The sequence below is a fragment of the Hypanus sabinus genome, chromosome 10 (assembly GCF_030144855.1).
Source record: "Hypanus sabinus isolate sHypSab1 chromosome 10, sHypSab1.hap1, whole genome shotgun sequence".
Taxonomy (NCBI): domain Eukaryota; kingdom Metazoa; phylum Chordata; class Chondrichthyes; order Myliobatiformes; family Dasyatidae; genus Hypanus; species Hypanus sabinus.
Window position 1 is genome coordinate 12863185 of NC_082715.1, and position 22745 is coordinate 12885929.

At 37.5% G+C, this 22745-nt stretch overlaps 1 protein-coding gene across 1 annotated transcript in view; it reads right to left on the bottom strand.

Moving 5' to 3' along the window:
* Window positions 1-22745, bottom strand: part of nt5dc1 (5'-nucleotidase domain containing 1) — a 619201-nt gene that overhangs the window by 546430 nt on the left and 50026 nt on the right. Inside the window, exons 3-5 of the mRNA XM_059981450.1 lie at window positions 21166-21237; window positions 15668-15777; window positions 13682-13761 (exon numbers count right to left, since the gene is read on the bottom strand). Coding sequence (XP_059837433.1) covers window positions 13682-13761; window positions 15668-15777; window positions 21166-21237 — 262 coding nt within the window. The remainder of the gene's footprint in view (window positions 1-13681; window positions 13762-15667; window positions 15778-21165; window positions 21238-22745) is intronic.

A 22745-nucleotide genomic window follows, 5' to 3' on the forward strand; every position in this document is an offset into this window, starting at 1 on the left:
TTTAATAGCTCCTTAGATCTATACAGGCCAACAATTATAGGGCATTAAGTATTAGAAGATGGCAGTGGTGAACTGGCAGATATAAAAGACTGTTTCTGAGTGTACACACACATAATCAAATATCAGACACTATTTAGTAGTTTGGTGAGACAGGGCAATGAGTTGCAAAAGGTTGTTACTGACTATTCAGCATGTCAGAAGGTTGTGTGTGTACACGTTCAGAAAACAGTAAAAAAGTTTGTTCAAACATTATGTGCCATGTTGCATATAATGGGCAATCATAGTCTTACCCATGACCAATGTTCCCTCTAATTTGTAATTACCAGTGTGTGTAAAAATCTTATGCTGTGCAATTTTTTGCCCTGTGATAACAACACGAGCACAGTGAATTGTATATATAGAGGTATTCATATTAACAGCTACCAGAACACTGTCAATAAGGACTTTGATCTCTCTTGGTTTGATCGTTTTCTCGCATTCATCTGCACTTTCACAGCCCTGTAGTGTGTAATGAAAGATTTTCTTGCTACACATGTTGCACATTGTCCATATGATTTGCTTGCTGAAGGACCAGCCGCCACCTGCTCCAATGGCTTCAGGTGACGCTGATCTGGGATGGGGGTGGGGGACTAAGCAGAGGTTACACCTTGTTTAAGGGTGACCTGCAGGCTAGCAGAGGGAAGATGTGCTTTATACCTCCTTTGGTAGAAACGTATCTCCACCCCGACATCTTGTATAGTTGTATGTGTGAGGGAGAGTGTGGGAGAGTGAGGGAGAGTGTGAGAGGTGAGTGATAGTGTGAGGGAGAGAGTGTGGGGGGACAGAAAGGAGGCTGTCTTAATACGCACGGCAGAGGATGGTGCTCGGAGAAGCTGTGCCGGAGGAGATGGTCGTTGGCTCGGAGGTTCAACAGACTCAGAGTCCTTTCGACAGACTCAGGTTGCTTTCGGTGTGTGCTGAGTCTGCGAGGCTGGTTTCAACGGAGCTTCCACTGTGGCTGCGTCTGCAAGGCTGAGTCGGGCAGCGCCTTGGAAGTCCATAGCGGGGGTATTCCCTTCTGCCGCCGATGTGGGATGGCAAGTCTGTCGGGACCCTGGGAACTTGTGGAAACTGTGGCGATTTCTTTTGAACTTACAGTCCTTCAACATCTTGGACTATTTTTACTGTGCCCATAGTCTGTTTTTTTATCAATTATGCTATTGTTTGCACTGTTGTAACTATATGTTGTAATTATGTGGTTTTGTGCAGGTCTTATAGCTTTAGTTTTTGGTCTTGTTTTTGTCTAGTGGATTTGGAGCTCCTTTCCGGGGAACGCACTAGACAGTAGCGCGATAATAATACGCAGCAGCCTTTCCGGACTCTGGATTGGGGATTGCTGAACGTTACATGGATTTTCTGGTGTAGTCTGTTTTGTCATATGCTTTTGTGATATCATTCTGGGGGAACGTTGTCTCATTTTTTAACTGCATTGCATTTGTGGTTTCTAAATGACAATAAACTGAATCTGAATCTGAATGGGAAACTTCCTTTCCACATCTACTCTGTAAAGGCCTTCCAACATACAAAAGGTTTCAATGGGATTCCGCAGCCCCCATCCTTCTAAATTGCAGCAAGTATGAACTCAGAGCCATCAAACATGCCTCATATGATAACCCTTTCATTCCCAGAATCATCCCTGTGAACCTTCCCTGAACCCTCTCCAATGCCAGCACATCTTTTATTAAATAAGGAGCCTAAAACTGTTCACAATACTCAAAGATTGGCTTCACCAGTGCCTTATAAAGCCTGAGCATCACATCCCTGCTCTTAAATTCTAGACCTCTTGAAATGAATGCATTTGTCTTCCTCACCACTGACTAAACCTGCAAATTAACCTTCTGCAGAAGGACTCCGGAGTCCCTTTGTATCTTAGACTTTTAGATTTTCCCCCCAATTACAAAATAGTCTGCACATGTATTTCTTCTATCAAAGTGCGTGACCATACATTTTCCAACATTGTATTTCATTTGCCACTTTCTTGCCCATTCTCCTAATCTGTCTTAGCCTTTCTGCAGCCTACCTGTTTCCTCAACACTACTCGCCCTTCCACTAATGTTCATATCATCTGCAAACGTACTAAAAAAGCCATCTATTCCATCATCTATATGCATAAAAGGAAGCAGTCCCAACACCAACCCCTGAGGAATACCACTGTTCACTGGAAACCAACCATAAAAGGATCCTTTTATTCTCCCTCACTGCCTCCTATCAATTAGCCAATGCTCTAACTACGTTAGTAACAATCCTGGAATACCTTGGGCAATTAGCTTGGTAAGCAGCCTCACGAGTGGCATCTTGTGAAAGGCCTTCTCAAAACATCCACTGCTTTACCTTCATTTATCCTACTCGTAATTTTCCCAAAGAATTCCTACAGGTTCATCAGGCAAGATTTTCCCTCAAGGAAACCATGCTATCTTTGTCCTATCTTGTCCTGTGTCACCAAGTACTCCCTAACCTCAGCTGTAACAACTGACTCCAACATCTTCCCAATCATTGAAGTCAGGTTTAACTGGTCTATAATTTCCTTTCTGCTGCCTTCCTCTTTCCTTAAAGTGTGGGGTGACACTTGCAATTTTCCAGTACTCCAAAACTATGCCAGAGTCCAATGATTCTGGATTCTGGAAAGATCATTTCTAATGCATCCAAACTCTACCACTACCTCTTTCAGAAGCCTAGGGTGCAGTTCATCTGGTCCAGATACCTATCTACCTTCAAGTCTTTCAGCTTTTTTGTAATAGTAACTACACTCACTTCTCTTCCCTCACCCCCTTCAATACTTGGCACACTACCAGTGAATTCCACAGTGAAGACTGATACAAAATACTCATTTAGTTCACCTGCCATCTCATTACCATGCCACCCCCATTATTACTTCTCCAGCCTCATTTTCTAGCAGTTTTATCTCCCTTTTATTTTTGATATACTTTTTCTATCCATCTTGATATCATTTGCCAGCTTGGTTTCATGTTTCATCTTTTCCCTCCAATGCTCTCTGTAGGTTTTAAAACATTTTCCAATCCTCTATCTTCCCAATAATTTTTGCTTTGTTGCATGCCTCCTCTTTTGCTTTTAGCTTTGACTTCCCTTGACAGCCTCAGTTGTACTATTTGCCATTAAGCATGTCTTTCTTTTTGGAATACATCTCTCTTCCACCTTCCTCATTTTTCTCAGAAACTCATGCCATTGCAGCTCTGCTGTCATCCCTGCCAGCATCTCCTAAGGGTTCCTTTACTTTAAGCACCCTAATCGCCTCTGATTCATTACACAACACCCAATCCAGTAGGCTCAATGACAAACTGCTCTAAAAAGCCATCTCATAGGCACCTAACAAATTCACTCTCTTGGGATCCAATGCCAACTGATTTTCCCAATCCACCAGCACATTAAAATCTCCCATGACTATCATAACATTGCCCTTTTGACATATCTTTTCTATTTCCCATTGTAATCTGTAGTCCACAGCTCATCTACTGTTTGGATGCCTGTCTAAAACTGCCTTTTGCCTTTTACCTTTGCAGTTTCTTACCCATAAGGATTCAACATCTTCCGATCCTATTTCACATCTTTCTAATGATTTAAAGATTTATTGGCAGAGCCACACCACCCCCTCTGCCTGCCTTCCTAATCCTCCGATACAATATGTAACCTTGCACATTCAGCTCCCAACTACAGCCGTGATTCAATGATTGCCACATCATACCCGAGAAACTGTAAAAGTGCAACAAGATTATCCACCTTATTTCTTATATTCTGTGCTTGAGATATAACACTTTGAGTACTGCTATTTGCTAACCTTATTGATTCTTCATCCCTAATACACTGATACTCAGCCTGCTGGCTGCAATTTCACCCTAGAATCAGCCTCCCCTTCCTGACAGATTGCACACTATATTTCTATTCTTACCATCTGTCCTATCTTGAGTCCCTTCACTCCAGTTCCCATCCCCCTGCCTGATGAGTTTAAACCCTCCCCAATAGCTCTAACAAACCTGCCTGCGAGAATATTGGTCCTCCTTGGCTTCAGGTCATACCTCCCCCTGAAGAGATCCCAATGATCCAAGAACCTGAATCCCTTCCCCCTGCACCAGCTTTTCAGCCACACAGTTTATCTGCCAAAACATCCCTGTTTCTACCCTCACTGGCTCGTGGCACAGGTAGCAATCCAGAAATTAATACACTGGAGGTCCTGCAACTCAACTTTCCACCTAGCTCTCTAAATTCTCTCTTCAGGACTTCATTGCTTTTCCTTCCTATGTCATTGCTACCAACATGTTAAAATAGACATGGGGGACTTCAATATGCAGGTAGATCAGGATAATCAAGTTGGTGCTGGATTTCCGGGGGGGGGGGGGGGGCATTTTTTTCGAGCAATTCATGGTTGAGGCCACTAAAGGATTGACTATTCAGGATTGGGTGTTGTGCAATGAACCAGAATTGATAAGAGAGCTTAAAATAAAAGGGCAAGTGATCATCATATGATCGAATGCACCCTGAAATTTGAGAAGGAGAAGTTAAAGTCAGATGTATCAGTATTACAATGGAGTAAAGGGAATTACACAAGCATGAGAGAGTAATTGGCCAGAATTGATGGGAAAAGAACACTAGCAGTGAATACGGCAGAGGAGCAATGGCTGGAATTTCTGGAAGCAATTCAGAAGCACAGGATATATATATATCTCAAAGAGGAAAACATATTCAAAAGAAAAGATGACTCAGCCATAGCTAACAAGAGAAGTCAAAGCCAATATAAAAGCCAAAGAGAAGACATATAGAGGAAAAATTCTTGGTAAGTTAGAGGATTGGGAATCTTTTTTAAAAACAGCAGAACGCAACTAAAAAAGTCATTAAGAAGGTAAAGATGGAAGACAAAAGTGCTAGAAAATAAGATTTTTAAAATTATATTTATTTATTAAATTTTAGAAAATTACAAAGAATAAATGTGATGATAAAAAAAGTGAGAAAAATAATATTGACCCTCCCCCCTCCCCTTAACCCTCCCCCCCTTAACCCTTATCTAAAGAAAGGAAAAAAAGAGAGAAAGATTGCCTGGATATCGAAGGATCCCCACATGCTCCATGGAGTTCAAAATAATTTAAATATTTATTTTTACTTTCCCCAATTACTTTATAATTTTATCTTCAAAGGACCTATGCATTTAATCCTATCTTTTGTAAGTATGGGAGCCAAATTTTCAAAAATATATCATATCCATTTCTTAGATTGTATGTGATTTTTTCAAGTGGAATACAACTATGTATTTCATTATTCCAATGATCCATAGTTAAATATAAATCAGATTTCCAAGTAACTGCGATAACTTTTTTGGCTACTGCCAATGCAATTTTTATTAATTTTTTCTGATACTTATTCAATTTAAGTTTCGGTATTGTCCCTTCAATGTCTCCTAATAAAAATAATACTGGACTATGTGGGAGATGTATTCCAGTAATTTGTTCCAATAAAAGTCTTAGATTTATCCAAAATGGTTGAATTTTAAAACAAGACCAAGTAGAATGTAAAAAAGTACCAATTTCTTGATTACATCGAAAACATTGGTCAGACATATTTGAATTTAATCTATTTATTTTCTGTGGTGTTATATATAATTGATGTAAAAAATTATATTGTATTAATCTAAGTTGAACATTTATTGTATTTCTCATATTATCAGAACATAATCTTGACCAGTTTTTTCCATCAATTTTAACATTCAAATCAGATTCCCATTTTTGTCGTTTTATGAATTCCTAATTCAATTGTCTGTTTTTGAATCAAATTATACATACAAGATATAATTTTTTTAATTTTTCCTTTTTGAATTAATATTTCTATTTCACTAGATTTTGGCATCAACATTGTTTGACCCAGCTTTTCTTGTAAATAAGCCTTTAATTGAAAATAACAGAAGAGTATTATTTGATATTTTATATTTAGTTTTTAATTGATCAAATGACATCAATATACCTCCTTCAAAACAATCACCTACATATTTAATCCCCTTTTGGAACCAATTATGTAAAAGTTTATTATCCATTGTAAAAGGAATAAGCCTATTTTGAATTAAAGTACTTTTTGCTAATAAAGATTTCCTTATCTCATCGTCCATATTTACCTTATTCCATAAATCAATCAAGTGTCTTAATATAGGAGATTCTTTTTTTTCCCTTATTCATTTGGATTCCCATTTATAAATAAAGTCTTCTGGTATGTTTTCTCCTATCTTATCTAATTCTATTCTAATCCATGCCAGTTTTTCTTCATCAAAAAAAGACGCTATAAATCTAAGTTGATTTGCTTTATAATGATTCTTAAAATCTGGAAGTTGTAACCCTCCTAAATCAAATTTACATGTCAATTTTTCCAATGATATTCTTGACATCTTTCCTTTCCAAAGAAATTTCCTTACATTCAGTTCTTGAAAAAACTTGTGAGGTAATTGTATTGGTAAAGTTTGAAATAAATATTGCAATCTAGGAAATATATTCATTTTTACAGCATTAACTCTACCTATTAATGTTATTGGTAACATCATCCATTTATCAAGATCCTCTTTTTTTTAATAATGGCAAATAATTTTGTTTATATAAATTTTTTACATCATTATCAACTCTAATACCTAAATATTTATCCCGTTTATTGACCATCGAAATTGAGTTACTAATTGACATTAATTATAATTTCCTTTAGTAAGGGGTAAAATTTTACTTTTATCCCAATTTACTTTATACCCTGATACTTTCCCATATTCTTCCAATCTAAAAGATAATCTTTGCAAAGATTGCAATGGGTTTGTTAAATAAATCAAAACATCATCATCAAATAAATTAATCTTATATTTTTCTTGATTAACTCTAAAGCCCCCAATGTCTGAATCTGTTCTAATTAATTCAGCTAATGGTTCTATTGCCAATACAAATAAAGCATGTGATAATGGACAGTTAATTGTCTAGTTGACCTCGTTAAGCAAAATGGTGTTCAAATCTGACCATTTGTAACTACTTTAGCTTGAGGATTAGTATTTAAGGTTTTAATCCATTGTATAAAAGATTTTCCTAACTCATATTTTCCCAATACCTTAAATAAAAAATCCCATTCCAATCTATCAAATGCTTTTTCTGGATCCAAAGCAACTGCCACACTCATTTCCTCTCTCTTTTGTGCCAAATGAATTATACTAAGTAACCGGGTAATATTATCCATTGATTGTCTGTTTTTAATAAAACCTGTTTGATCCATATGTATTAATTTTGGTAAATATTTAGATATTCTATTAGATAAAATTTTTGCTATTATTTTATAATCTGTATTCAACAAAGAAATAGGCCTATATGATGTTGGTTTTAAAGGATCTCTATCTTTTTTTGGCAATACAGTTATGATCGCTGTTAAAAAAGATTGTGGGAGTTTATGCATTCTTTCCACTTGGTATATTACTTCCATAAAAGGAGAAATTAATAAATCTTTAATTTTTTTATAAAATTCAGGAGGAAAACCATCTTCTCCTGGGGATTTATTACTCTGAAGTGATCCTAACACTTCTTCAACCTCTTTTAATGTAAACGGCATATCTAATCCTTTCTGTTCTTCCAAATTTAATTTTGGAAGGGTTATTTGTGATAAGAATTTATCTATCTCAGCTCTTATTTTGTGATTCTGATTGATATAGTTCAGTATAAAATTTTTTTAAAGTTTCATTAATTTCTAAAGGTTTATAAGTAACCTTATTTACACTTCTTCTAATTGCATTTGTTGTTTTAGAAGCCTGTTCTTTTTTCAACTGCCAAGCAAGAATTTTATGTGATCTTTCACCTAATTTGTAATATTTCTGTTTAGTTCTCATTAATTACTTTTTCTGTACGATATGTCTAGAGTGTATTATATTGTAGTTTTTTATTAACAAGTTGTCTTTGTTTTTCTTCTGACATATATCTTTGAGATATATGATAACTTTATGATATCTTTTTCCAATTGATCTATTTCTGCCATGTATTCCTTCTTAATTTTAGATGTATAACTTATAATCTAACCCCTTATATATGCTTTCATCGCTTCCCATAATACAATTTTATCCTCAACTGAATATAAATTTGTATCCAAAAAAAATGAATCTGTTTTTTCATAAAATCACAAAAATCTTGACATTTTAATAAAATTGAATTAAATCTCCATCTATAAATCGATTCCTCCTTATCCATCATTATCATTGTCATTATCAAGGGGGAATGATCTGACAGCATTCTTGCTTTATATTCCACACTTTTCACTCTATCTTGAATATTTTTGATAATAAAAAAAATCAATCCCTGAGTAAGTTTTATGTCTATTTGAATAAAATGAATAATCTCTTTCTCTTGGATTAATTTTCCTCCATATATCAATCAGGTTTAAATCTTTCATTAATGATAAAGTTAGTTTTATTACTTTTGATTTTATAGCAATTTTAGTTGACCTATCCAAAACTGGATCTAAACAAAAATTAAAATCTCCACCTATTAATATTTTATCATGTGCATCAGCCAAGTTCAAAAAAACTTCTTGTATGAATTTTGCATCATTTTCATTTGGTGCATAAATGTTCATAAAAGTCCATAATTCTGAAAAAAATTTGACAATGTATAATCACATATCTCCCTCCAGAATCAATTATTACATTTTGTATCTTAATTGGTAAAGATTTATTAACCAAAATTGCAACTCCTCTCGATTTTGAATTAAGTGAAGCTGCAATGACATTTCCAACCCAATCCCTCTTTAATTTCTTATGTTCTGTTTCTGATAAATGTGTTCCTTGTAAAAAAGCTATATCTCCTTTCATTTTCTTAATATATGTTAAAACTCTTTTTCTTTTCACAGGTCCATTAATTCCATTAACATTAAAACTTAAAAAATTAAGTAAATTAATCATTCATAATATCTTGGGAACTCTTTAAAATTCTCCATGTTGCTATGAGTTTCTCCCCAACCATCCAGGCAAAAAAAATAAAAATAAAAGAAAGATAACTAATATATAAGAAAAAAAAACAAAGTACCCCCCACTAATGTTGCGAATAAAAAGAACACAACATTACCCCCCCCCCCCATTTTATGGGTCATGGCAATCACCATGATTGTACACGTGAAACTCGCAGCCATCGATCAGGAGCTCTTCCAGCTCCCCCGCAAATAAAAGCAAATATATTAGTGAAGAAAAAAATAATCAATGTCTCTACTCCCAATTAATACTCAACTTTTTTTTTATATAAATGTCCCTCAAGTCCACCTTGTTTCAGTCTTCATCATTAGTCCATTTCATTTCTATAATTCTTTACTTCTCTTCGTGGACATCAGGAAGTTCTTGTACAAATTTCTCCGCTTTCCGGTAGTCAACGAAAAATCTTCTTTCTTTGTTATCCAGGAAAATTATCAATTTTGCTGGATAGCTCAATAAAAATTTATAGCCCTTTTCCCATAAAGATTTTTTCACTGGATTAAATTCCTTCCGCCTCTTCAGAAGATCGTAACTTATGTCTGGATTTAAAAAAACACTCTTTTCCCTCCTATTATCAATGGCCCATTTCTCTTTTTAGCACCTTGAATAGCTGCTTTCAAGATCATTTCTTTATCTTGGTACCTTAAACATTTAATCAAAATTGATCTTGGATTTTGATCTTGTTGAGGTCTTGGTCTTAAAGCTCAGTGTGCTCTTTCAATTTCAATTACTTGGCTTCCTTCTTTCATTTCCAACATTTTCGGAATCCATTCTTGAAAGAATTTTATTGGATTTTCTCCCTCTGTACCTTCCATAAGACCAACAATTTTGATATTATTTCATCTACTAGAATTTTCAAGCGCATCTATTTTTTCCAACATCCGTTTTCTTTCTATTGTCCAGACAAGATTATTATCTTCTATCTTATCTATTCTTTCAGTGTTTTCTTCCACTTTTACTTCCATCTCTTTAACTTTATTATCCATCTTCATTTGTTTTTCCACCACATTATCGAGTTTTTTCTGCATCCTTCTTATAGCTTTTAATTCATTCATAATATATATCAGGATATCTTTTATGTCTCCTTTAATCTCTTCCTTCTTTTCCTCTTCCTCTTCCTCTGAATTTCCCAAAGAGTCTGAGTCCACTTCCGATTCACTTCTGGTTCCACTTCCAGCCATAGCTGGGATTTGCAGTTTTGTTAATATCTGTTCATGCATACTTTCGCGCATGCGTTGTTCTTGCCGTTTCTTCTTAGAGACCGCCGACATTGCTGCAACTTCCTGTCTCGCATCATCAGAAGTGCATCACGTGATCGCCGGAAGGCGATCCAACTTGAGTCCGAGGCTTCGCTGGGACGGTTAGGCTTTTTTCCCCGCCGATTTGCGTAGTCTTCGAAGTAGTAGCTTTCTTCTGTTTCGGTTTAGGAGCCATATCAAAAGATAATCCTGAGTTACTTATAAATAGTTTCTAGTAGACATTTGTTAACTCTTCTTCATTTAAACCCTATTTCATTACTTTTTACGAGGGAACTGGATTCCCAACGTCTCGACCCTACGTCATCACGTGACGCCCCCATGCTAACAAATAATATTAAAGAAGATACCAAAAGTTTCTTCAGATACATAAAGTGTAGGAAAGGGACAAGAGTAGACATTATACCACTGGAAAACAATGCAGGAGAAGTAATAATAGGGGTCAACAAAATGACATATGAACTGATAAGTATTTTGCATCAGTCTTCACTGTGGAAGACACTAGCAGTATAATGGAAGTTCCAGGTGGCAAGGTTCATGAAGTGTGTGAAGTTACCATAATTAGAGAGAAGTTTCTTGGGAAACTAAAAGATCTGAAAGTAGATAAACCTCCTAGGCCAGATAGTGTACGCCCCAGGGTTCTGAAGGAGGTGGCTGAGGAGATTGTGGTGGGATTAGTAATGATCTTTCAAGAATCACTAGATTCTGGAATGATTCCAGATGAATAGAAAATTGCAAATGTCAATCCATTCTACAAGAAGGGAGAGAGGCAGAAGACAGGAACGTATAGGCCAGTTAGTCAAGTCAAGTCAAGTCACTTTTATTGTCATTTCAACCATAACTGCTGGTACAGTACATAGTAAAAATGAGACAATGTTTTTCAGGACCATGGTGTTACATGACACAGTACAAAAACTAGACTGAACTATGTAAAAAACAACACAGAGAAAAAAAACTACACTAGACTACAGACCTACCCAGGACTGCATAAGGTGCACAAAACAGTGCAGGCATTACAATAAATAATAAACAGGACAGTAGGGCAAGGTTTCAGTCCAGGCTCCAGGTATTGAGGAGTCTGATGGCTTAGGGGAAGAAACTGTTACGTAGTCTGGTCGTGAGAACCCGAATGCTTTGGTGCCTTTTCCCAGACGACAGGAGGGAGAAGAGATTGTATGAGGAGTGCATGGGGTCCTTCATAATGCTGTTTGCTTTGCGGATGCAGCATGTAGCGCGTAGTGTAAATGTCCATGATGGCGGGAAGAGAGACCCTGATGACCTCAGTGGTGGGGAAGATGTTAGAGCCGATTATTAAGAATGAGGTCTCAGGGCACTTGGAGGCACATGATAAAATAGTCTGTAGTCAGCATGGTTTCCTCAAGGGAAAATCTTGTCCAACAAATCTGTTTGAATACTTTGAAAGAAGTAACAAACAAAATAGACAAAGGAGAATCGGTTTATGTTCTGTACTGTACTTAGCTTTTCAAAAGGCCTCTGACAAAGTGCCACCCATGAGGCTGTTTGACAAGCTGTGAGCCCATGGTATTACAGGAAAGATTCTAGCATGGATAAAGCAGTGGCTGATTTGCAGGAGGCAAAGGTTGAGAATAAAGGGAGCCTTTTCTGTTTGGCTGCTGGTGTCTAGTGGTGTTCCACAGAAGTCTGTGGTGGGACCAATTCTTTTTATGTTATATGTCAGTGATTTGGATGATGGAAAGTTGGCAGGTGGGATGAAGATAGTTTTGAGGAAGTAGAGTGGAATTAGATGGACTTAGACAGATTAGGAGAATGGGCAAGAAAACTGTAGATGGAATACATTTTTGGGATTGTCTGGTCATGCAGTTTGGTAGAAGAAATGAAAGGATTTACTATTTTCTAAATGGAGAGAAAATACAAAAACCCAAGGTGCAAAAAGGGATTTGGGAGTCCTCGTGCAAGATTCTGTAAAGATTAATTTGCAGGTTGAAGTCTGCTGAAGAAAGCAAATGCAATTTTAGCATTCACTGCAAGAGGACTAGAACATAAAAGCAATTTTGAAACTTTATAAATCACTGATGATGCCTCACTTGGAATACTGCAAGCAAGTCTGGGCCCCTTATCTTAGAAAGGATGTGCTGAAACTGGACAGGTTTCAAAAAAGGCTCATGAAAATGATTCCAGGATTGAATGGCTCGTCATATAAAGACTGTTTGATGGCTCTGGGTCTGTATTCACTAGAATTCAGAAGAATGAGGGGTGACCTCATTAAAACCTATCGAATGGTGAAAGGCCTTTATAGGATGGATGTGGATAGGATGTTTTCTATAATGAGAGTCTAAGACCAGAGGACACACCCTCAGAATAGAGGGGTGTCCTTTTCGAACGAAGATGAGAAGGAATTTCTTTAGCTAGAGATTGGTGAATCTGTGGAATTCTTTGCTACATGCAGCTGTAGAGGGCAACTCTTTACGTACATTTAAGGCAGAGATTGACAATTCTTGACTGGTTAAGACACAAAGGGATACAGGGTGAAAGCAGGAGATTGGAGCTGAGACGAAAATTGGATCAGCCATGACGAAATGGTGGAGCAACTTCCATGGATTTAATTCTGCTCCAATACCTTCTGGTCTTATATACAGCTTCTATGAGGCTCAGTTTAGTCAATTACAACACTGGTCTATTTATAAGATAGACAGAGAGGTAAAAGAGGTAACAAAAGACTGGAGCTTTGCAGCTGAAGAGGAAATACCATTTTTCAGGTAGCAAAGTTAAAAATAACACAAAATATCTTGGGTGTGGCATCATTTGATGGAGCTTTAAATAGAAAATAAAGTTGCTCCTTAGTGAAAAGCTTTGTCAAATAGTCAAGGTTTGAAATTCCTGATGGGTACCCAGGCACTCAGAAAAGCATACAATATTATTGCTCTTCAAATAGGCCATTTTTCTTTTAATCAACAGTTGTGCAAAGTAATTTTCAGCCATTAAAATAAAGATTAGAATGACAAGTTAGACCTTCCAGTTTTAATTTCTGAAAACTTGGACAAGATATGTGCAATCTCAATTCTCATTTCAAGATGATATGTGAACGTTAACTCTTTAACAACAAAATCTGAAGGCGTATAACACTAATTGTCTTAACTAGTTAAGTATAATTTTGCTGATTTTCAGTATTTATGCCTATTGTTTATATCCCAAATTTTAAAATTATAGGAAAAAAATATAAATGGTTAAAGATTTCAAGAGTCGTGCTTTCTTTACAGCTGTAGTAGAATATTTATACAAAACATGCTGCTTTTCTAGGATCAAAATCAGAATCAGAATAAATGATTTAATTTACAGTAAGTAACCAGTATGAGATGATGGTATGGATAGCCTTTAGAGTGCTGCAACTTCCATGACTCAATGAGGAAAAAGTGTAAGAACTTAAAGCCTTTCTCACCTGATCTAATAGATCCACTACCCGTGCACACAGCAAAGCTCCTGGCAGATCAAAATAATTATCATAGAAATGATATTTGCCTGAGAAAAAGGAGAAAAAAGGCCAATCAAAATCTCTCTTTTATATATTCTTCTTTATTGTGAAATATAAGTAATGCATTGCAAACTTGTCAAATTAACTATCTCTACAATTAATTCTTATCTGTAGAAATAAATAATTACATTAATTCAGAATTGTACTCTTTTTGAGGAAATTTATTTCCTTCTGTTAACATTTAAATTAAATACTTAAAGAACCTTCACAAATGTAAATAGAGTGGATTCCAGTCAATTGGGCTGTTTATTTGGGACACCAGACCATTTATTTGGGGCAGGACACTGTTGCAGAACAGTTTCCAACTAGCGTAAGTGGCATGCACTTGAATGGCTGTTAGACTCTACACTCTGCTTAGGCAATCAATTTTCAAATAGCTTGTGTTTGTGTTCAAAAAGCAGTGATTTTTGTCACTGATAGTAGGCAAGAAATAAGCAGTAGGACAATGTGGAACTGTTCTGCACACTATGGTTTCAAGCATTCAATGACTTGGAGATTTCAGAAATGGCTGAGAGTGAAATTGAAAGGATTGCACTAGTTCAGCAAGTTAGGATTTACAAAGGTAACGACAATCATCTTGATTGCTACAATGAAAATGAAGATTTGGAAGATGCAATCATCTGAAGTATTGTGTTATGGCAGTCTATTATCTACAATAGGTGACTGTGCAAATTGTTTATTTATAGTCAATCCAAAAGAACATGGCAGATGAATTTCTGCATGGATAACTATTAAGAACTAATGCACAGTTTTATGGCACTGTTGAGGTATTGGTTGGGTTCCAATTTGTTCTGTATTTCATGAAAATACATAATTTGTTACTCGGTTAAACTGTAGTTTGTCCTTTTTTTAAATATCTTTGAACTATTTCCATACAACTTTGACTAATTAGGGCAGCTGCTTAATTGGGTCAAACTGCAAACACGAGGAAATCTAGGAATTCAAACAACACACACAAAATGCTGGTGGAACACAGCAGGCCAGGCAGCATCTATAAGGAGAAGCACAGTTGACGTTTCGGGCCGAGACTCTTCGTCAGGACTAACTGAAAGGAAAGATAGTAAGAGATTAGAAAGTAGTAGGGGGAGGGGGAAATGCGAAATGATAGGAGAAGATCAGAGGGGGTGGGATGAAGCTAAGAGCTGGAAAGGTGATTGGAGAAAGTGATACAGAGCTGGAGAAGGGAAATGATCATGGGACTGGAGGTCTCAGGAGAAAGAAAGGGGTGGGGAGCACCAGAGGGAGATGGAGAACAGGCAGAGTGATGGGCACAGAGAGAGAAAAAAAAACAAACAACTAAATATGTCAGGAGCAGGGTAAGAAAGGGAGGGGCATTAACGGAAGTTAGAAAAGTCAATGTTCATGCCATCAGGTTGGAGACTACCCAGCCGGTATATAAAGTGTTGTTTCTCCAACCTGAGTGTGGATTCATTTTGACAGTAGAGGAGGCCATGGATAGACATATCAGAATGGGAATGGGACGTGGAATTAAAATGTGTGGCCACTGGGAGATCCTGCTTTCTCTGGCAGACCAAGCATAGGTGTTGAGCGAATCTCTTAGTATCTTTCCTTTCAGTTAGTCCTGACGAAGGGTTTCGGCCCAAAACATCAATAGTGCTTCTCCTTATAAATGCTGCCTGGCCTGCTGTGTTCCACCAGCATTTTGTGTGTGTGGGTCAAACTGTACTGGTCCCAATTAACCAGAAACTGCTCCTCATCTTTTTTCCTCCAGTCTTGCTGAAGGAACTGGAGAAACATCAACTGTACTCTTTTCCATAGATGCTGCCTGGCCTCCTGAGTTCCACCAGCATTTTGTGTGTGTTAACCAGAATCCACTGTACTTTAAAAAGTGAAATCAATTAAATGCATCCTTTTAGTCATCTTGCTTCATACCTGAACGTGCAAAAACACCATTGATGGTTTTGAAGTGTTTCCATTTTCTCTTCTTTCCATATGTTTCCAATATCTCTTCTGCTGTTAAAATTCTTGTGCCATGACTAGCCCTATTTGAAACAAGTGAGATCCTACAGTTCTAGATTTCATTTGTACAAAAAGCATATAGCATACTGCTTGATTACTAAATTCAATACAGTCTTGCTGATAAATAGAACAGATAATTTCTAGGCTTTCTAATTTATAAATTATAATTATACTGACACACAGGAACCAATGTAATAGTATTGAACACATATTCCATGCTCCTCAGAAAGCAGATTTTCTGATTCAGCAGCATGGAAAAAATTGTCTAACTCGAGTCAAGAAAGAAGTTCAGTCCTAACTTGTCATTTCAACATTAAAAACAGTAGGGATATATATAATTTAACATGAAACACAAAAAAAAATCAGTTAGTTGCCTTTTTTTTATACCTTGCAATTTAATAGAAAAGGGTCTCATACTCAAAACGTATTCACCCCACCTTGAAAGATTTTATGTTTTATTGATTTACAGCATTGAATCACAGTGAATTTAAGTAGGCTTTTTTGACACTGATCAACAGAAAAATAGACTTTCATATCAAAGTGAAAACAGATCTCTACAATGTGATCTAAATGTATTACAAATATAAATTACAAAACAATTGACTGCACAAGCATTCACCCCCTGCAAGTCAGTATTCAGAAGATGCATCTTTGGCAGCAATTCAACCCAGATAAGTGTGAAGTGGTTCATTTTGGTAGGTCAAATATGATGGCAGAATATAGTATTAATGGTAAGACTCTTGGTAGTGTGAAGGATCAGAAGGATCTTGGGGTCCAAGTCCATAGGACGCTCAAAGCAGCTGCACAGGTTGACTCTGTGGTTAAGAAAGCATACGGTGTATTGGTCTTCATCTGTCGTGGAATTGAATTTAGGAGCCGAGAGGTAACGTTGCAGCTACACTACAGGAAGGATGTGGAAACCATAGAAAGGGTGAAGAGGAGATTTACAAGGATGTTGCCTGGATTGGGGAGCATGCCTTATGAGAATAGGTTGAGTGAACTTGGCCTTTTCTCGGAGCGACGAAGGATGAGAGATGACCTGAAGAGGTGTACAAGACAATGAGAGGCATTGATCATGGGGATAGTCACAGGCTTTTTCCCAGGGCTGAAATAGTTGCCACAAGAGGACACAGGTTTAAGGTGCTTGGGAGTAGGTACAGAGGAGATGTCAAGAGTAAGTTCTTTTATGCTGAGAGTGGTGAGTACATGGAATGGGCTGCCAGCAACGGTGGTGGAGGCGGATAAGACAGGGTCTTTTAAAGACTTTTGGATGGGTACATGGAGCTTAGAAAAATAGAGGGCTATGGGTAAGCCTAGCAATTTCTAAGGAAGGGACATGTTCAGCACAACGTTGTGGGCCAAAGGGGCTGTATGGTGCTGCAGGTTTTCTATTTTTCTATGTTTCTAATTACAGCCTTTTGTAAGAATGAGAGAAAATTGCAGTGTCCAGATGTGCACTGATAGAGATCTATCTACACAGACCCAATTGTTCCCCATTCTTCTTTACAAAACTGATCAAGCTCTATCAAAGTGAAAGTAGATCTCTACAATGTGATCTAAATTAATTACAAATATAATAAACAAAATAATTAATTGCATAAGTACTCACCCCCTTCAAGTCAGTATTTAGTAGATGCACCTTTGGGAGCTAGACTTGCACATCTGGATACTGCAATATTTCTCATTCTTACAAAACTGCATAAGCTCTGTCAGATTGCATGGGGTTCATGAGTGAACAGCCCTTTTCAAGTCCAGCCATAATTTCTCAATTCGACTGAGGTCCAGATTCTGACCCGGCCACTCCAAGACATTAGCGTTCTTGTTTTTAATCCATTCCGGTGTAACTTTGGTTCTATGGGTGGGGTCATTGTCTTGCTGGAAAACAAATCTCCCCAGTCTTAGTTCTCTTGCAGACTGCATCATGTTTTCCTCCAGGATTTCCCTCTATTTTGCTGCAATCATTTTACCCTCTACCTTCAGAAGCTTTCCAAGACCTGATGCAGTGATGAATCCCCATAGTATGATGCAGCCACCACCATGCTTCACAATAGGAATGGTGTGTTTTTGATGATGTGCAGTGTTTAGCTTACACCAAACATAGTGTTCAGTCTGATGGCCAAAAAGCTCAATTTTGGTTTCATCAGACCATAGAACCTTCTTCCAGCTGACTTCAAAGTCACTCACATGCTTCTAACCGAGATTTTATGAGATTTCTTTCAACAGCAACTTTCTCTTCGACACTCTCCCATAGAGCTGCCATAAAGGTGAAGCACCCAGTCAACAGTTGTTGTACGTGCAGTCTCTCGCATCTCAGTTTACAACTCCTTTATAGTTGCCATAGGTCTCTTGGTGGCCTTATGGTTTTCAATAACCTTTTCGCGGTGTTGCTTTCAATGTTCTTTTGCCTTCATAGTGTAGTTTTCACTAGGATACTGACTCACCAGCAGTTGAATTTTCCAGATACAGGTGTATTTTTACTACAATCAATTGGAGCACCTTGACTGCACACAGGTCTGCAAAAGCAGATCTCCATATGACCAATTATGTGATTTCTAAAACCAACTAGTTTTGATTTGGTGTGTCATATTAAAGAGAATAAATATGCATGTAATCAATTATTTTGTGTTATATATTTGTACTGTGGTAATTAATTTAGATCTCTTTGTAGAGATCTGTTTTCACTTTGACATGAAAGAGTCTTTTTCTGTTAATCAGTGTCAAAAACAGCCAAATTAAATTCACTGTGATTCAATGTTGTAAAACGATAAAACATGAAAACCTCCCGGGGAGGGGGAGGGGTGTAAATCCTTTCATAGGCATCGTATAAAACAGGCTCAAGGCATATCCAAGCTTCTTTACAAAATCGGACGTTCTCCCTTGGCATTTCAGGACTACACCATTAGAGAAACCAAAACCCAAATAACATTGAATTGCATCAGAAAACAATACCTTTAAAGTGTGCCAAACAGTTAAGGACATACAAATAAATTGCAACAAAACTACAGCAAAACGGTCAGAGAATTAGCACTTAAAATTGAATAAAGATTAATTTAAGAAGGTGTATTTTGGTCATAGGGATGGAGAAAGGCAACATAATCTTATATAGTTCTGTCTGTAAGCCAATTTCTCTGTAAATCAAAAACATCCATTTCCATACTGACCCATATTGTATACACTCGGTACAAATCTTTCATTTCAATGAATGATTACGCTTAGACACCCATAATGAAAGTAATGGAATTTATCCTGAATTCAGTCATTAACTGGTACCATGAAGCAAAATCCAATTATCATCACTAGAGTCATAGACATAGAGTCATAGAAAAGCACAGCACAGAAACAGGCCCTTCAGCCCTTTTAGCCTATGCCAAACCATTTAAACTACCTAGTTCCATTGAGCACACCCTCCATACCCCTACAATCCATGTACCTATCCTAACTTCTCTTAAACACTGAAATTGAGCTTGCATGCACCAGTTATGCTGGCAGCTTGTTCCACACTCTCACGACCATCTGGGTGAAGATGTTTCCCCTCATGCTCCCTTTAACTATTTCACCTTTCACCCTTAACCTATGACCGCTGGTTATAGTCCTACTAGCTTGAAAGAGTGCTTTAAAATGTATGAGAAAATTTGTGCTAAGTCACGCTTCTGTAAATCCACGATACAGTCGACTCTCTTTATCCGCGGGTTCCGCATGCGCGGATTCAACCAACCGCGGATTGGGAAAACCCGGAAGTTCTCTCTCCAGCACTCATTGTTTGAGCATGTACAGACTACTTTTTCTTGTCATTATTCCCTAAACAATACAGTATAACAACTATTTACATAGCATTTACATTGTATTAGTTATTATAAATAATCTGGAGATGATTTAAAAATACAGACAGTCCCCGAGTTATTAACTAGTTCTGTTCCTGAGTCTGTCTTTAAGTCGGATTTGAAGTCAGAACAGGTACACATGGTATTATTTAGTGTCAGTTAGTCAAACGTTTGTCTTAGTATATAGTATATATTTTACCCTTCTATGCATATAAAACACTTAAGAAATGTATGCATTTCAAACCACTACGTTGTTTAGTAATAATTGTAGCTTTCATCGGGGCAGGGCCTTTCACATGCTCCATTAAAATTGTTCCGATCGTTGACCGACTGTAGCCTGAGGAATAGATAGAGTGGACAGCCAGCGCCTCTTCCCCAGGGCACCACCGCTCAGTACAAGAGGACACGGCTTTAAGATAAGGGGAGGGAAGTTCAAGGGGGATATTAGAGGAAGCTTTTTCACTCAGAGAGTGGTTGGTGCAAGGAATGCACTGCCTGAGTCAGTGGTGGAGGCAGATACACTAGTGAAATTTAAGAGACTACTAGACAGGTATATGGAGGAATTTAAGATGGGGGGTTATATGGGAGGCAGGGTTTGAGGGTCAGCGCAACATTGTGGGCCAAAGGGCCTGTAATGTGCTGTACTATTCTATGTTCTATGTTCTAACGCCTTTCCAATGACCAATGGCATTTCACCTCTTTCCGATAGCTTTATTACTTCTTTATTTTCAATCGTGATCGTTATTATTTTTGTGAACAGAAACACTGCTGATTCAGAGCTGCGCTGGGTCCTAAAGTCCATCACACTGAGACAGGTTAAGTAAGGTCCGGGGTTCCGCTGGGTCCTAAAGACCACCACACTGAGACAGGTTAAATAGGGGACTTGAGCATCTGCATTTTTTGGTATCCGCGGGGGGTCCTGGAACCAATACCCTGTGGATAAGGAGGGCTGACTGTATATGAGCAGAAAGACACCATTCAGCCTATTGAGTCAGCTGTACCATTCAATCATAACCAAAGTTTCATTTCTCAACCCATTTCTCCCATCTTCTCCCCATTACCCTTAATCCCCATACCAATCAAGAATCCAGCAATCTCTGATTTAAATGCAGCTAATGACTTAACCTTAACAGCCCTCTGAGGCAATGAATTCCAAAGTCACTACTCTCTAGCTAAAGTCAGGTCATTCATCACCCCAGGAAATTCTGTTTCTCCTTACCTAGTGAAGTGCAATATTCTGATAATACAATTAATTCCAATAAAGTTATCACATCATGAGTTGGATATGTACTGCTATTCCTCCGGCATCACAGATCAAGATTTTGGAATTTCTTAACCTTTCCTGCCTTCAACAGAAAACTGCAGCAGTTCAGGAGAAAAAAAAGTACTATCACATTTGGAGAAAAAAATAGGAGTTAGTACAATTTAGCATAGTGTTGCAGGCACCACTTTAGTCTTTAACCCAATTACATTTTAATGAAGCTAGAAGTTACGTGGTAGTAACACAACAGTGAAAATATAAAATCACAGTACAACTAATTTCATGAAATTCCTTGCTCATTATAAATAAGACAATCAAGTAATAATTACCTCAGAACAGTCCCATCTTCACCTAGCTTCAGTAAATTTCCATCTTCCAAGTCCAAAAGCAATCCTTTGAAACTGCCATAAGAATAAATCACATTAAAGGGTGACAAAGTGGAAATCTAAAATTTTGATCAAGAGATTTGATGACTTCAATCTATTTAGTTTTCTCTAGTCTTGACTTCATCATTTCAGAGCTAGATGATGCATCACCTTTATAAACATTTTGCCCAATACAAAGTCAATGGGAAACACACTATAAATAGCTCAGAAACATGAAAGCTACACTTGTATGATTGCTACAGTACTTCATGGGTTTTTTTGCAACACTGTTCAAATCATCATCAGGACCCAATTTTCTTCCAAATGGAAGGTCCCTGGCTTTAGTAATATCACTCTAATTTGTTTCAAAATTTCAATACAAAAATGATTTTAAATTTTGAATACTTGACTTTATCAACTACAGTTTATATAAAATAATTGAATTTAGATTCTGAGTTTGGCCTCTCAAAGTCAAAACCCTACTGGCCTGTCATGAGAGGTGAAAACATCCAACAGGGCTGTATCCTAAGCCCCCCCCCCCACCGCCTTTACTCTCTGTATACCCATGACTGTGTCGCCACCCACAGCTACAATCTGTTAAGTAAATTTGGAGGATCAGAGACAAGCTCACCCCTAGTGACATCAATGGATCTGGGGTTAAGAGGGTGAACAGCTTCAAGTCCTCAGTATACATATCACCAAGGACCTCACTTGGTCTGTACATACCAGCTGTGTGGTGAAAAAAGCACAACAGTGCCTCTTTCACCTCAGACAGTTGAAGTTTGGCATGAATCCCCAAATCCTATTGAATTTCTTCATGTGTAAAACTGAGAGCACACTGACTGTCTGTATCTCTGGCTGGTATGGGAACTGTACTTCCCTCACTCGCAGGGCTCTGCAGAGAGTGGTGCGGACAGCCCAACACATTTGTGGATGTGAACTTCCCACTAATCAGGACGTTTACAGTGACATTTGTGTAAAAAGGGCCCAAAGGATCATTGGGGACTCAAGTCATCCCAACCACAAACTGTTCCAGCTGCTCCCATCCAGGAAATTGTACCGCAGCATTAAAGCCTGGACCAACAGGCTCCGGGACAGCTTCTTCCATCAGGCCATCAGACTGATTAATTCATGCTGACACAATTATATTTCTATGTCATATTGACTGTTCTGTTGTACATCTTACTATTCATACAATTTATTACAAATTACTCTAATTTGCACATTGCACATTCAGACAGAGACATAAAGATTTTTACTCCTCAAGTATGCGAAGGATGTAAGAAATAAAGTCAATTCAATTCAATCAATTTTCATGCTAGAGTTCACAACAATAGTTGTTCTATTGATATTAGAGATGAACCAAAGATTAATACGATCACTCTGACTACAGGCAGTGTATTCCTTAACAAATATCCACTATTTCGATAACCTTTCTTTAACATTTGAAATGCAACACAAATTTGAATACAACACACATACATTGGACCATGAGGAAATAATCCTGTACATTGTTCCAAATCACGGAGTATCCTATTTATAAA